The 17,013-nt window shown below is 45.2% G+C and overlaps 1 protein-coding gene across 5 annotated transcripts in view; it reads left to right on the top strand.

The window, feature by feature from the left end:
* Positions 1–17,013, top strand: part of thrab (thyroid hormone receptor alpha b) — a 333,280-nt gene that overhangs the window by 250,575 nt on the left and 65,692 nt on the right. For all 5 annotated transcript variants that reach the window (XM_060940345.1, XM_060940344.1, XM_060940346.1 and 2 more), the window contains one exon: positions 15,898–16,132. In XM_060940345.1, the coding sequence (XP_060796328.1) occupies positions 16,077–16,132 (56 nt within the window). In that variant the 5' untranslated portion in view covers positions 15,898–16,076. The remainder of the gene's footprint in view (positions 1–15,897; positions 16,133–17,013) is intronic.

Here is a 17,013-nt window from a genome sequence, read left to right as displayed (position 1 = left end):
TTCGTGGGGAATGGAGCATGGTGAAGTGTATTGGGGGGAATGGAGTATAGTGAAGTGTATTAGCGGGGAATGGAGTATGGTGAAGTGCAGTCGTGGGGAATGGGGTATGGCGAAGTGTATTAGCGGGGAATGGAGTATGGTGAATTGCATTAGCGGGGAATGGAGTATGGTGAAGTGTATTCGTGGGGAATGGAGTATGGTGAAGTGTAGTCGTGGGGAATGGGGTATGGCGAAGTGTATTAGCGGGGAATGGAGTATGGTGAAGTGTATTAGCGGGGAATGGAGTATGGTGAAGTGGATTAGCGGGGAATGGAGTATGGTGAAGTGTATTCGTGGGGAATGGAGTATGGTGAAGTGTATTAGAGGGGAATGGAGTATGGTGAAGTGCATTAGAGGGGAATGGAGTATGGTGAAGTGCATTAGCGGGGAATGGAGTATGGTGAAGTGCATTCGTGGGGAATGGAGTATGGTGAAGTGTATTCGTGGGGAATGGGGTATGGTGAAGTGTATTAGCGGGGAATGGAGCATGGTGAAGTGTATTAGCGGGGAATGGAGCATGGTGAAGTGTATTAGCGGGGAATGGAGTATGGTGAAGTGTATTGGTGGGGAATGGAGTATGGTGAAGTGTATTAGCGGGGAATGGAGCATGGTGAAGTGTATTCGTGGGGAATGGAGTATGGTGAAGTTTATTAGCGGGGAATGGAGCATGGTGAAGTGTATTGGCGGGGAATGGAGTATGGTGAAGTGTATTAGCGGGGAATGGAGCATGGTGAAGTGTATTCGTGGGGAATGGAGTATGGTGAAGTGTATTAGCGGGGAATGGAGCATGGTGAGGTGTACTAGCGGGGAATGGAGTATGGTGAAGTGTATTCATGGGGAATGGAGTCTGGTGAAGTGTTTTCGCGGGGAATGGAGTATGGTGAAGTGTATTCGTGGGGAATGGAGTATGGTGAAGTGTATTCGTGGGGAATGGAGCATGGTGAAGTGTATTAGCGGGGAATGGAGCATGGTGAGGTGTACTAGCGGGGAATGGAGTATGGTGAAGTGTATTCATGGGGAATGGAGTATGGTGAAGTGTATTCGCGGGGAATGGAGTATGGTGAAGTGTATTAGCGGGGAATGGAGCATGGTGAAGTGTATTCGTGGGGAATGGAGCATGGTGAAGTGTATTCGTGGGGAATGGAGTATGGTGAAGTGTATTCGTGGGGAATGGAGTATGGTGAAGTGTATTCGTGGGGAATGGGGTATGGTGAAGTGTATTAGCGGGGAATGGAGCATGGTGAAGTGTATTAGCGGGGAATGGAGCATGGTGAAGTGTATTAGCGGGGAATGGAGTATGGTGAAGTGTATTGGTGGGGAATGGAGTATGGTGAAGTGTATTAGCGGGGAATGGAGCATGGTGAAGTGTATTCGTGGGGAATGGAGTATGGTGAAGTTTATTAGCGGGGAATGGAGCATGGTGAAGTGTATTGGCGGGGAATGGAGTATGGTGAAGTGTATTAGCGGGGAATGGAGCATGGTGAAGTGTATTCGTGGGGAATGGAGTATGGTGAAGTGTATTAGCGGGGAATGGAGCATGGTGAGGTGTACTAGCGGGGAATGGAGTATGGTGAAGTGTATTCATGGGGAATGGAGTATGGTGAAGTGTATTCGCGGGGAATGGAGTATGGTGAAGTGTATTCGTGGGGAATGGAGTATGGTGAAGTGTATTCGTGGGGAATGGAGCATGGTGAAGTGTATTCGTGGGGAATGGAGTATGGTGAAGTGTATTCGTGGGGAATGGAGTATGGTGAAGTGTATTCGTGGGGAATGGAGTATGGTGAAGTGTATTCGTGGGGAATGGAGTATGGTGAAGTGTATTAGCGGGGAATGGAGTATGGTGAAGTGTATTCGTGGGGAATGGAGCATGGTGAAGTGTATTAGCGGGGAATGGAGTATGGTGAAGTGTATTCGTGGGGAATGGAGTATGGTGAAGTGTATTAGCGGGGAATGGAGTATGGTGAAGTGTATTCGTGGGGAATGCCTGTAATGACTTAAACATCCTGCTCCTTGTTTTCGTGGGTAATAATGAGGTTATAAAAGCACTAACGTGTTTATGTCGCCTTACCCAGCTGTGCTGAGCCTCTTTGTAGGAAGTGCAGTCGGGAGAGATGTACACTAGACTGGGGTAAGTGGAAAGATGGGGAAAGGGAAAATATATCAGTCGTTATTAGTTATGTTTCTATCCAGCTCTTTTATTGTAATTGTGGATGGATGAATAAATAAATGAATAAAATTTCACTCACTCTACCCTTGTAAGAGACATAAATCCTGATGCCCACAGGTCTCCATGGGTTTGATTTATTAGCACCTATCAATAACCGTGTGATAGCTGGCCTGCAGGGTCCTCTTTAGGCAGTAAGGGTTACACACAGCAGACACCGCTAAATGGCAAACTCTACTTTGTGTTCACAAAAAGAGAAAGAGAGGAAAAGGCAAGAAATGCAAGGAAAAACATAAAAACCCTGAGTGGAACAAGGCAAAATCTGGTTTTTGAAAAGTTGATCTCTCAGTATAGCCTAGATGTGAAAAAGGAAAATGTGATTTAAATATTTAATTTGATATATCTACATCTAAACATAAACTTGGCCATAGAGGACACCCACACACTGTTTAGACAGACAAAGAAGCAAACTTTTTTGTCACTTTAATGAGCCAAAGCAACAACATCAACATGACCCATCTTCACCAGGATAAAGCAGTTACTGAAGATATTAACATGACCATAGTTTATGGAAAACACAGACTCGTTTGTGTTTTCTTTCTGCTGACAGTTTGGAAATTTGTTTTGGACATTTGTCTCTTGTCACGCTTAAAATCTATTCATAGTCACTCCGGTACTCCACAGAAATCTTGTGAATTTCCCCTCATGATATTATGTTTAAAGCAGTACTTCTGGATAACATCTGCTTATTTGTTGAAATAACCTCATATGTCATTACGATAGATCGGAATAAATATTAATATGGTGACTATTACAAGTGCTTATGTGGCCTTCTTTTGAATTGTATCACTGAATATGTTATTGTAAAGGTTTCTAAGGCCCATACAATATTTGTCTGCATTTCTCTTTGCTTCTGTTCAAGCAAAACAATTAGTGAAAGCTGGGTTGAGGATAAGTACCTAGGTGGTCATGGCCAATCAATATCCATGTTTTTGAGAAGACATTCAGAAACATAAAACCTATTGAAAAGTGTATTTTCCTCTGCCATGTTGTACCATTCATTAGCCATTTATTTGGAATTGCGTACCAAGAAACACACAGTTAGAACCTTGTAAAACTAAACAGTATAGTATTTGAGCCCATAGAGTAAAGATTCTGCCTGTAGTTGGTGACCGTTCAAATCTCCACTTTCTAAATGTCTCAGAATTTCTCATCTCATCTCATTATCTGTAGCCGCTTTATCCTTCTACAGGGTCGCAGGCGAGCTGGCGCCTATCCCAGCTGACTACGGGTGAAAGGCGGGGTTCACCCTGGACAAGTCGCCAGGTCATCACAGGGCTGACACATAGACACAGACAACCATTCACACTCACATTCACACCTACGCTCAATTTAGAGTCACCAGTTAACCTAACCTGCATGTCTTTGGACTGTGGGGGAAACCGGAGCACCCGGAGGAAACCCACGCGGACACGGGGAGAACATGCAAACTCCACACAGAAAGGCCCTCGCCGGCCACGGGGCTCGAACCCGGACCTTCTTGCTGTGAGGCGACAGTGCTAACTACTACACCACCGTGCCGCCCGTAAAACTCTGCTTCATTATAAATTCATGGTAGTTTGTAGTAGTGTCAGTGAGAAAGTGGAGGAAGAAACTATATTCATACCATGCAACATCAAACCTGCTTGCCAGCAGTGGAAACTGATGTTAAATGGATAGAGAGCTAGAGCAAGATAGAGAGACTGCATACCTACCCACAACCCAATTTCTTTAAATTTCATTAAGACAGCTTGAAAACCATTTTATGGTTCTCTGGCAACATTGTTGATATGACACTATGGCGATGTTTTCAATCCCCATCACAAGGTACCACTGTGGCCCTTTTCATAATTGGGATTAACACGCGTCTTGGGTGATCCAGTCACAAAGTGGTCAGCTCTAAGTATATTGGGTCATACCTGGCATTAGACTGCATCTCCATATGCGTCTTGAGCGAGTACTTGTGATCGGATCTCACTTTCCTGCTCTCAAGGCAAATAAACATTTCTGTTTATTCATCCCATCCAGATTGTATTCCTGTCTTGCATCCAGTGTTCCAGGACTCATTCTGGATCAACTGTGACCCTGTTCTGGTAAAGCTGTTCCTGTGACTTATCAGAACAATGACTTTTCCTGTTCCATTTTTGTCCCCATAAGTCCATGGTTGGCTCCAGTGAAATCTACACTCTTACGTGATGCAAAAGCTCATGTGAAACACTAAGCTGAAATCTTGATTGCAGTCTGTGGTCTTTCGGTTGTAAATCCTTTGCTCCATCACCTCCCTAGTGCACAGTTTGAGAAGACAGGCCTCAACAGGTTTGTTCACGAAGAATCATAGGGTTATATAGGGTCGATCAGTCAAAATAAAGGAACCACTGTGTCATATTAAGGGAAATTTCTCGCAAATAAACAAATTGAGCTAAAAGTTGTTCTTTATGTCTGTCCTTTATATAAAAAAGCTGCATGTTGAATTTGTTCTTAATGATATGACCACTAAAGTGATGAAAATAGAAGGGACTGTTTTTTGTCAGCGAGGCCGCCATAACTCCATCGTGTGTGATGTCGTTTTCCGCGAGCACAGCGGAAGTGTACGAGTGCTTGTCATACTAGACTATAGTATAATATTATGGTCTAGCGTGACTTCTTGGTCAGTTTGTTTGTATTTCTCCACAAAAATTATGGCACTGCAGGATTAGAAAAGGAATCAAAATAAAGTAATGGCTAGTTTATTGCCTGTTTATCTAATATATTAGTGCTGTCAAAAATGTCGCGTTATTAACGCGTTAACTTGACTCAATTTTAACGGTGATAATTTTTTTATCGCGAGATTAACGCTCTGTGACATGATGCCACGCCCCGCACAGCCAGAGTCCTCTGCCCTCCCCCGAAGAGCCACGGTGCTCGGCTTAGGTTTCGTTTTCCCATCGGCGGCTCCAGCCCCACTTTGCAGTGGCTGTGACGTGTTATGCTCTGCAATAAAAAAAAAAAACATTGTTACAACCAGTGTTCGAACTATGCCGATATTTTCGGGGGGGTCCCTTTTTCCCCCTTGGGGGGGGGTGCTTGCGCTTGTCTCAGAGCACGGATCTCCATCGCGCGCTCACTTCGGATATGCAAATGCTTCCCGTTACACACGATTGCTATGTCAATAAACATCATTTTGCCAATATTTTAGAGACCCCCCAACATTTCCCAAATCATGTTTTCAAGGGATCTAACGTCTGTTTCAGGGGATCCCCCGAGTACCCCCATAGTTCGAACGGTGAGCAAGCCCATTCACTTTTTTATGCTGATAAGAGAATTACATGGTTTTTCATGTGACAAAAATGTGCGATTAAATTGTGATTAATCGCGAGTTAACTATGACAGTCGCGACATTAATCGCGATTAAATATTTTAATCGCTTGACAGCACTAATATATATATTTCCCTGCTTATCTTCCATCCGTTTGACGCGTGACACAGTGTGCTGTCGGTGTTTTGTGGTGAAGCAAAGTCTGGATCCCGTCTGGCTTCAGCTTTCGTTTCTGCCTTGTGTCTCGTTTCTTCCCAGTGATTTTTCATCCAAGTCCTCCACAGAACAATCTTCTGTAAAATGCTCACTGCACAATTCGCTGCTTTTTCCAGGAGTAAAGTTTTCTCGCTTTACTTGATGAAGCCACTCGGCCAAACGTCTTGGATCCAGGACAGAACGAGGAAGATGTGTGGAATCCTACCTCACACAGTGCCAACCTTGTTTTCGTCTCCTAATGCAGCCATATATCTGGCTAATCCAGTACGGCTACACTCGGGGAAATGGCCCAACGGACTGACGTGACAATTTTCACATGTTTTTTAAGCTAAAGTCTGCTTAATTTTTTTCATCTAGAATTAATAGACATAGATATAGACAACCTTTATTGTCATTCAGCATGCAACAAGTGTACACAGAATGAAATTTTGTTGCAATTTGGCTCAGCACAGAATTAAATATAAAAAGTATATTAAAATATGCAGCAGCAAAAATATTATAAAGTGCAATAGTATGAAGTGACCTGTGGAATTAGGAATTGTTCAAGTATAAATAGAAGTTTAGAGTTCAGTTTGATTTAGAGTTTGGGTTTGGAGTTTAGCAGTCTGGTGACCTGGGGGAAAAAGCTGTTACAGAACCTGGTGGTCCTGCACCGAATGCTGCGGAACCTTTTTCCAGAGGCCAGAGGGGAGAACAGTCTATAGTGAGGGTGTGAGGGGTCACTGATGATGTTTCTGGCTCTGGACATAAAGCGCTTAGGTGCAATGTCCTGAATGGAGGGAAGAGAAGTCACAATGATTTTCTCCGCCGTCCTCACCGCTCTCCTCACATTCTCCAGTCAGAGGCACTGCAGTCTCCACACCACACAGAGATGCAGCTGGTCAGAACGCTCTCTATGCTGCTTCTGTAGAATGTAGTGAGGATGGTCGGGGGCAGGTGGGCTCTCCTCATCCTATGCAGGAAGTGCAGATGCTGCTATGCCCTCTTGGCCAGTGACGCGGTGTTCACAGACCAGGTGAAGTTGTCTGTGATGTGCACCCCCAGGAACCTGGTGCTATTGACCACTTCAACAGCTGTGGTGTTTATGAGAAGTGGAGCATGGCTGGGCTGGTTCTTCCTAAAGTCGACAATGATCTCTTTGGTTTTGTCCACGTTCAGGATCAGGTTGTTTTCTCTGCACCAGCCCACCAGCTACTCCACCTCCTCTCTGTAGGCCAGGTCATTGTCGTCCCTGATGAGGCTCACCACTGTTGTGTCATCCGCAAACTTCACAATGTGGTTGCTGGTAGCCCTGGGGACGCAGTCGTGTGTCATCAGAGTGAACAGCAGAGGGCTCAGGACACGGCCCTGAGGGGAGCCTGTGCTGAGGGTGATGACACTGGAGGTGTTCTCTCCGACCCGCACTGACTGTGGTCTTTCAGTGAGAATGTCCAGCAGCCAGTTGCACAGGGGGGTGCTGAAGCCCAGGGGACCCAGTTTGTTCACCAGATGCCGTGGAATGATAGTATTGAACACTGAAGTCCAGGAACAGCATCTGTACGAGTGTTTTTCTCCAGGCGTGCAAGGCTCAGGTGAAGAGTGGAGGAGATGGCGTCCTCAGTGGAGCGATTTGGCCAGTAGGCAAACTGGAAGGGGTCAAATGTGGGAGGGAGCCTGGAGGTGATGTGCTCCTTTACTAGCCTCTCGAAGCACTTCATTGTAATGGGAGTAAGTGCAGCGGGCCAGTAGTCGTCGAGTGATGTGATTTGAGGGTTTTTTTGGCACTGGGATGATGGTGGCAGTCTTGAAACATGCTGGGACTTTGGCTTGATCCAGTGAGGTGTTGAAAATGTCCGTTAGAACATGAGCCAGCTGGTCTGCACATTCCCTGAGTGCCCAACCAGGAATATTATCGGGGCCCGGGGCCTTCCGTGTATTGACTCTCCTCAGAGTCCTCCACACTTCAGCTGTATCAAGACAGAGTGCCTTTTCATCCTGTTGGGGAACAGCTTTCACCGCAGGAGTGCTATTTAGTGCCTCAAACCTCCCAAAGAAGTTATTGAGTTTATTTAGGAAGTCTGCGTCATCATCACACTCGGGAGGGGCTATCCTGTAGTTTGTGATAACCCATATGCCTTGCCACATATCCCTGGTGTTAGCAGCATTGTGGAAAAAGTCCTGGGTTTTTTGGCTGTGAGCACGCTTTGCTAGTCTGATAGCACGTTTCAAGTTGGCTCTCGCTGCTCTCAGTGCCTTCTCGTCACCAGACTTGAAGGCTAAGTTCCGTGCCTTTAGCATTTTGCGTACTTCATAAGTCATCCAGAGCTTTTGGTTGGCCTGGGTGGTGATGCTCTTTATGTTGCTGACGTCCTCCATGCATTTGTTGATGTAGGCTGACACAGACATGGCGTACTCATCTATGTTGGTTTGATCATTATAAGTGGCAGCTGCCTTGAACATGTCCCAGTCCATGCACTCAAAACAGTTCTGTAGTGCCTCCATAGCCCCCTCAGACCACACCCTCACCTGCCTCACTGTAGGTTTCCCTCTGATCAGCAGGGGCTTATCTGCAGGGATTAGCATAATGGATAAATGGTCAGAAGAGCCAAGGTGGGGGGTGGGGGCTGCTCTGAATGCATCCTTCATGTTGGTGTAGGCCGTGTCTAATGTGTTCGCTCCCCTGGTTGTACAATCCACATGCTGGTGAAAATGAGGGAGGACTGTCTTCATATTGGCCTGGTTAAAATCCCCAGCCACAATGAAAAAGCCCTCAGTGTGAGTGGATTGCAGCTCACTGATAGTCCGGTAGAGAACACTCATAGCCTCCTTTGTGTTAGCGCTGGGGGTTCGGACACAGCAGTGATGGAAACTAAAGTAAACTCCCTGGGCAGATAGAATGGGCTACAGTTTACAGTCAAAAGCTCAATGTCCGGTGAGCAATGGCTCGAGACAAACTTAGCATTTTACACCAACTGTTATTGATATAAATACACAAACCACCCCCTTGGGATTAACCACTTAGTGTGCAGCTCCTGTTGGCACGAAATGTAGCTAGCCCCTCAACGCTGACAACATTGTCCAGGATTGAAGAGTTAAGCCATGTCTCTGTCAAAATTATAGCACAGCAGTTCCTCATCTCTCATTTTGTTGTTAATTCCAGCTGCAGATGATCCATTTTGTTCTCCAGGGAGCAAACATTGACGAGGAAGATGGATGGAAGCGGCGTTTTATAGGGGTTAGCTTTTAGCTTAGCTGTTAGCCCCCCCGACAGCCGTGCTTCCACCTTCGGTCACACTGCCTCCACTTGCTCCTCCGCCGGCTTATGCTGTTAGGGGAGTCTGCTGCACCGTAGGCCCCTGGGTCTTGCCGGTGTAGCACTCTGAGGCTACGCAGACACTCCTGAGTAGTCGTGTCTACGAAGTCGAAGTCACTGGATGATCGTAATTCCAGCAAGTGCTGGTGACTATATACTAACTTACTGAGTGTTGACTATTACTGACATCCTAGGTGGCATATTTTGATTGGAAAAACCGTAACTGTCGTGAGCCCATGCAGCCACAGCCAAACAGGGCACTGCCATCTTGGATTATTAATGCATCTTGCATCATGATAACATTTCATAACCCCGTCATTTTGGAATTTCCTGGTTTATTGCTTTAATGCGTACTTGTTCACAAAATAGAGCAGGGGCCCATCACACTTATCCTCAGTCTCTTATGTCTCCAGTGCACCCTCTTCTCTTTAACATAACTTCCTTTTACTTCAGGGTTGAGATCTTCCACTAGTACTGCTTTGTTTTATATGCACTCTGAATCCTTGGTGTGGCATCGAATTAACTGAACACGGCTCCACTCACTAACATGCGCGAACACAGACAGTATTTATTCTTTTTAATGTCGTTTAAAGCCTGCCATTTTGAAGTGTGTAATTAAGGCCATGGCAAGGAGCAAAAAGGCTGAGAAATTAAAAAAAAAAAAATGTGGTTCCAGATTCAGTGTCTTAAAGCCAATTAAAACGTTTTGGAAGGAAGCGGCGAGCAGTGATTGTCGCAGTATGAGAGAGGAAGCTGCACCTGCAGTGCATTTTAACACTGCACTGCGTCAACATGTATGTCAACTCACATATATTCATGCTCACAAACAGCTGTATAGACACCTGCAATGCAAAAAAAAAAGCCTACAGCTCTTTTATTAACTGTATATTAATGAGCCTGTCCCCCGACCTTTCTCACACACTTATTACCCAGTGACTTTACAGCCTTAATTTATTGCTGTATCCTGATTTTTTTTTCCTTGCAGGTGTAGTACCACTGATTTTACCCTTCAACTCCTGACCTGACCCCTCCAATTTTAGTTATTTTTGACTCCGTTTTCTCTCTTCCATTCCACCTCACTTTATCGCATGCTACCTCTTCTTGTTCGCTCTTTTTCACTGTAGCTTTTGGAACAAGAAACCCAGGCTATGAAGCTTCTTTTATAGGTCCTAAGTGTTTGAAGGCATGAAGCTTTATGGATTTGACCTGGACCCATACAGGAGAGGCTGCAGCAGGCACGAGCTGAGAGGAGTGAGCAGCTATGGCCAGCCACACGTGTCATCTTGTTATGAAAGGAGGTGGAGGGAGAAGGAGAGGGCTGCGGCGTGTGAGACAGGGAAGCATTGCATCTTTTCCCACTTGTACAAACCTCCCAGCTGAGAGCGCTGTCCTTCCTGTATTTATGACTCAGAACAGATTGCAGTGAGAAATGCTACGCCACTCATTGACAAACTGACATAGGAGCCTCACACATTCGCAATCTCTTTTGCTCTCTTTTTGGCATGCAGTAGCACGGCAGGACAGTTTGGCCGGTGGATACACAAGCAAGCCAGCATCCTGAAAGCAGCCAGCCAAGCATTAACTAATACAAGATGAATGTCCCTTTGGCTCTTCTCTCACTGCTTGCATCACACACTTGTTTCGGTGCCCTTGAACTGAAGCATGCTCCTGCACTGAATGCCTAATATGGAACAGCCGGATGCAGGCCCAGTTGTGTGTTTGGTATGCGCGTGCACACACAGACACACACACACACACACACACACATATGGTATGGGTATTTGATTAGGCCATTCCAAGACATTTAAATGTTTCCCTTTAAACCACTCCAGTGTAGCTTTAGCAGTATGTTTAGGGTCATTGTCCTGCTGGAACGTGAACCTTCGTCCCAGTCTCAAACCTCTGGCCGACTCAAACAGGTTTTCCTCCAGAATTGCTCTGTATTTAGTGCCATCCATCTTTCCTTCAGTCCTGACCAGCTTTCCTGTCCCTGCAGATGAAAAACATCCCCACAGCATGATGCTGCCACCACCATGCTTCACTGTAGGAATGGTGTTCTCAGGTTGTTGGGTTTGCACCACACATGGCATTTCCCATGATGGCCAAAAAGATCAATTTTAGTTTCATTTGACCAGAGAATCTTCTTCCATGTGTTTGGGGAGTCTGCCACATGCTGCTGGACAAACTACAAATGTGTTTTCTTGAGCAATGACTTTTTTCTGGCCATTCTTCCATAAAGCCCCGCTCTGTGGAGTGTACAGCTTAAAGTAGTCCTACATATGGTAAGATACTCCCATCTCCTCTGTGGATCTTTGCAGCTCCTTCAGTGTTATCTTTGGTGTCTTTGCTGCATCTCTGATTAATGCCCTCCTTGTGAGTCTGTGAGTTTTGGTGGGCGGGGCCTTCTCTTGTCAGGTTTGTAGTGGTGCCATATTCTTTCCATTTTGCTATAATGGATTTAATGGAGCTCCGTGGGATATTCAAAGTTTGGGATATTTTTTATAACCCAACCCTGATCTATACTTCTCCACAACTTTGTCTCTGAGCTGTTTGGAGGCTCCTTGGTTTTCATATTGCTTGCTTAGTCGTGTTGCAGAGTCAGGGTCCTTCCAGAACAGGTTGATTTATACAGACATCATGTGACAGATCATGTGACACTTTGATTGCACACAGGTGGATCTTAATCAACTAATTATGTGACTTATGAAGTGAATCGGTTGGAGCAGCTCTTATTTAGGGGTTTCATACAAAAGGGGGTGAATACTTATGCACACTCCAGATTTCTGTTTTTTCATCTTATTGTTTGTGTCACAATAAAACAACAATTTTGATCTTTAAAGTGGTCGGCATGTTGTGTAAATCAAATGGTGCTAATCCTCCAAAAATCCATTTTAATTCCAGCTTGTAATGCAATAAAACAGGACAAACGCCAAGGGGGATGAATACTTTTGCAAGACAGTGTATGTCTGATTGAGACTGATTTATGTTGTATTATTTTTCATAACAATAATACTGTTGCAAATTTTAGAAGAACTGCTTGGTCATGAGTTACAATTGGTGGTCATGGTTCCATCCATCCATTATCTATACCACTTATCCATCAGGATCATGGAGGAAACTGGAACCAATCCCACTTTACTTTGGGCAAGATGTGGGGTACACCTTGGGCAGGTTGCCAGTCTATCACATGGCTAACACAGAGACAAACAACTGTTCACACCTATGGGCAATTTCGAGTAGCCAGTTGACCTAATCTGCATGTCTCTGGCCTATTGGAAGAAACCGGAGCACTCGGAAGAAACCCACATACAGGCACAGGAAGAACATGCAAACTCCATACAGAAAGGCCCCGGTCGGCTGCGTGGTTTGAACCCCGAATCTTCTTGCTACAGTGGTGCTTGAAAGTTTGTGAACCCTTTAGAATTTTCTATATTTCTACATAAATATGACCTAAAACATCATCAGATTTTCACACAAGTCCTAAAAGTAGATAAAGAGAACCCAGTTAAACAAATGAGACAAAAATATTATACTTTTTTTTAGGTTTTAGGTCATATTTATGCAGAAATATAGAAAATTTTACAGGGTTCACAAACTTTCAAGCACCACTGTATGAGTTGACAGTGATAACCACTGCATCACTGTACCACCCTTGTCATGGTTCACTTTAGTTAATTTATGAACAAAGATGGTTACCAAAAAAGTTCAAATGTTATACATTTTTGGATAAACAAATAAGATAAATGGGGTGGTCTAGTGGTTAGCACTGTTGCCTCACACCAAAAAGGTTCCGGGTTCAAACCCCACTGCCGGCGGACGCCTTTCTGTGTGGAATTTGCATGTTCTCCTCTTGTCTGTGTGGGTTTCCTCTGGGTGCTCTGGTTTCCCTCCACAGTTCAAAGACATGCAGATTAGGTAAAATACCCAGTCACTGGGGTTGTACAAGCCAGTGTATACTTAGTGCTGGTCCCAAGCCCAGATAGATTGGGGAGTGTTGTGTCAGGAAGGGTATCTGGTGTAAAACCTATGCCAAATCAAATATGTGGAACAGATCCACTGTGGCGATCCCTAAAGGGAGCAGCCAGAAGAAGAAGAAATGGGATAAATGTTGTAGGACTATCATTAGAGAATACTGTATTTTGTAACACACATGGATGTACCTAATATTGCACAGGATGAGGCCAAGAACTCCTTCAACATGACATGGATCAATATTGCAAGACATCTGTTAGGGTTCTTAAGGGGGTCAATAGGAAAACATATGCCCTATTTCCAGGATATTGCCGGTTCCAATCCTGATGATGCCACAGCCATCTGTGACCAGGAGTCCAAGAAAGCCAAACTGGACATGCTGTCTGAGTGGGAGGGATGGCATTATGCTCAAACCTGTCAATCAAGGAGGATATGTATGTGCAAGAGGGTAGTTACAGTAGGATGTTCCTCTGAGTATTTTCAGCTGCTCTGTGATGCAACATTAGCAGCAGTTTGAAAAAATGTGGTGGCCTCAGGTCTCAGAGGAAGAACCTGCTCGCCTTCACCCTTCCTGCTTGGTACTGGTGGCACTGGTCATGTGATGAAGCAGAACTAGTTAGTGGGAGGATTACTACCAAACTACCAAATTGGAAGCAATGGCATACAAATTTGGTGTATGCCATATGTTAAAAGCCTATGGAATTGTCGAGTCATTTGCTAGTGGACGCGGACTGCAAACCTCAAACTTTTGTTCTGGTCTCATTTCTGGAAGTCGTGTATCTATTCCATGTTTTAGCAACTCCGTTTTTCACCCTCAGCTGTTGACTTGAAGAAATGTGCAGAAGAAACCTGCCATGCATTAAATACGTGTGGAAGCTGTGAGGAGTTCGAAGAGCTCAGTGTTAGTTTGAATGTCTGGCTGAACTGCTATCTCTCATCAAAACCTGGACAACAAACTTCATTGTTTCTCTGAATGTAAACAAAGCTGACCGCATATCCAGCCGAGCTGACAGGCGGCGTGACACGTACAAACACGGCTCACAAATGCACGTGGGATAAAAGTGCTGGCAGAACACGGCTGTTTCAGATGTGTAGATGAAGCGTGTCACGTGTGAACAGGCGAACCCGGCTTCGCTTAATTACTAAATGACTTCTTTCTTTCTTTCTTTCTTTCTTTCTTTCTTTCTTTCTTTCTTTCTTTCTTTCTTTCTTCTCTTTCCGGTTGAGAGTACGCTGTGTGTATTTTCGCTGCGGCTTCTCACTGGAGCTTTTTATTTTTCTTTCTTTTCCTCTTTGTTTTTCTTTGTGTTTGTATAGTTTGACGTTTGTTCTTTGTTTGAATGTTTTGTCCACTGGTTGCGGCGTAGTTCTGGATCCAGTTTTGGGCGTCGGTTTCCTTCGGGCCTTGGTCCGCTGTGGGCGATGCCTGTTCTGCTCACTATGGGCTGCAGTGAGCTCGTTGCTGTCTTTAACATCGGGGTTGTCCAGTGCTCTGTGTGGCGGTGCTTCTGTGCTTGGTGCGGTGTTCCGAGTGATGTTGCGGTGGCTGTGCAGGTGGTGTGGGACATACCCTCATGTGCCTTTTGGTGGGACTGTGGGCAGCTACGCCACTGAAATTACATCCTGACACTCTGTTGGTGGACTTTTTTTTTTTTACCTTTGGTGTGAAAAAGATGCAAAATAAATCCAACTTATTATTATTATTAATTGTTCAGATGTCTGTCTGTAATCTGGCTGATAGAAACAGAAATCAACCTACAGAGCGATGGACTGATAAAAGCCGTCCACTGATGGATGGACCAGTGGACCGCACCATTTTCAGGACTCTGCTAGTGCAGCGCTTTGCTCTGAGTTTTAGTAACACACACACACACACACACACACACACACACACACACACACACACACACACACACACATCATTACTGTCTGGATGCTTTTATGGTAAAGATGAATAGGATGGAAATTTGTTTTATAAATATTGAACATTTTTGATAAAAACAGTTATTTTGTGAGATGATTGTTCATTCTGTCAGCAAGTCAGTCACATGACAGCTGTGTCGCTGTGAACAGATAGAGAGTGAAACTGTGAGCGTGAGTTGGCCACAGCGAGGGAGATCTCCTCCAGCTGGAATAAACGAGCTTTCAGCTTGTCAGTGTGTGTGTGTTCTGTTACTGCTGCTTTGACCTCGATGCAGTGTATGCAGCTGAGCTCCAGCCCGCATTCTAACACTCAGCTGGCCCAGAGCTTTCCGAACACAGCCACAGACTCTCCGTTATAAACACTGATGCGTGTCTGCATTTTATTCCGTTTGTGTTTAGTTGATGTTGTTAAAGAGAGCTGAGCAGCTGCTGGGTTTCTCACACTGAGAGCTCAGAGTCTGAAATCCTGCAGAACAGATGTGTGAAGAACCAGCACAGAGCTACAGAGCAGCGCCGTCAGCTCTCACTGCACCTCCTAAAGCTCAGCCACAGCAACAACTTCTTCTTCTTCTTCCGCCCTCTCATCCTCTTCCCACTTCTTTTTCTTCTTATGATTTCTTCCTCCTCCTCCCCCACTCCTTCTTCCTCCTCTTCCGCCTTGTTTGTCTTCCTCCTCCTCCTCCCCCACTTTTTTTTCTTATTTGTTTTCTTCTTCCTCCTCCCCTTCTTCTTCTTTTCATTCAACCTCCTCCTTCTTCTTCCTCCTTCTCCTTCTTTGTCTTCTTCCTCATCCACCTTGTCCTTCTCCTCCTTCTTCATCATTGTCTTCTTTTTGTTTTTATGATTTTGAGCAAAGGAAAAGATGTTGTATGATGTTGAGTTTGGTCCACAGCGATCGCCCTCAGGCGTTTCTCACCTCAGCATTATGATGCTTACGGCATCTCTGTTCCGTTCCAGGTTGTGTCTCATGGTGTTGGTCATCGGTGTTGAAGCGAGCAGTGGGATTGGTTGGTGAGCGTGGCTCCTCAGAGCTGTGGAATGTCCATCTGACTCAGCGACGCGAATGACAGGCATTCATCCACAGGTGGGGCCTGCCTCAGTCTCACATGATTGGCTGCTGGATGGAATTAAGGTGAATGGAACACATGCCCAAGGAGCAGGACCTTAACCAATCAGAGCAAGAAGAGAAACGGTGAGTCGCTGGCTCCTCCCCCTCCCCCCTCCCCCTCCCCCTTCCCACTACTTGTACAGCTCGGGTTGACGTGACTCCGATTGACTCTGACTGAGCCGTGCGTAATTCACTACTCGATCTGCCGCAGCCGTGAGCCGCGCTGTTTCATGTGTGTGACTGAGTCTTTGTCATAGTTAGATTCTGAAGCTATTCATCATGGCTGTGCTGAAGGGTGGGGACACACACACACACACACATACACACACACACACACACACACACACACACACACACACAGGCGGTTCTCAGACAGAGAGAGAGACGTTGTGTGCATATGTGTGTGGGGGGGGGGGCACTGCCCCCTCATGTTTAAAAAAAAACCTCCTGCAGTGTTTCTGCCAAACACACACACACACACACACACAGCCTCTTTCATCTCGCAGTGTTTATACCGTGCACTTCCTGTCTCATCCGTCCTCCATTTCAGCTCTCCTCCATATTCCGTCCATCATTGTCTTATCTTACCATCTTTTTTCTTTCTTTTCATCTTCTTTTCCATCTTTCCCAGTGTGCTTCTCATTTCCCCCCTGCTCTGACACACTCTTGTCACTGCCTCCTCATCGTCCTCCTCCTTTTTTTCCTCTCTTCAGTCTGGAATATGAAATCTGATGCTTTGAGAGTGTGTGTGTGTGTGTGTGTGTGTGTGTGGGGAGTTGAGTTGAGTTGGATCCTGATGTTTCCCTCTGCTCTCATGCTCTGCTTCTAAAGTACATACACATTAAAATAACACGGATATTCAAGAACAATCATTAACACTTGTAAATATTCATAATTATGCTTGTTAGACACGCCCCTATGTAGAGCTGTGCAATATATCGTATTTTTATCACGATATCGATATT

The sequence above is a fragment of the Neoarius graeffei genome, chromosome 14, assembly GCF_027579695.1.
Source record: "Neoarius graeffei isolate fNeoGra1 chromosome 14, fNeoGra1.pri, whole genome shotgun sequence".
NCBI lineage: Eukaryota > Metazoa > Chordata > Actinopteri > Siluriformes > Ariidae > Neoarius > Neoarius graeffei.
This window is presented reverse-complemented; position numbering and strand designations above follow the sequence as displayed.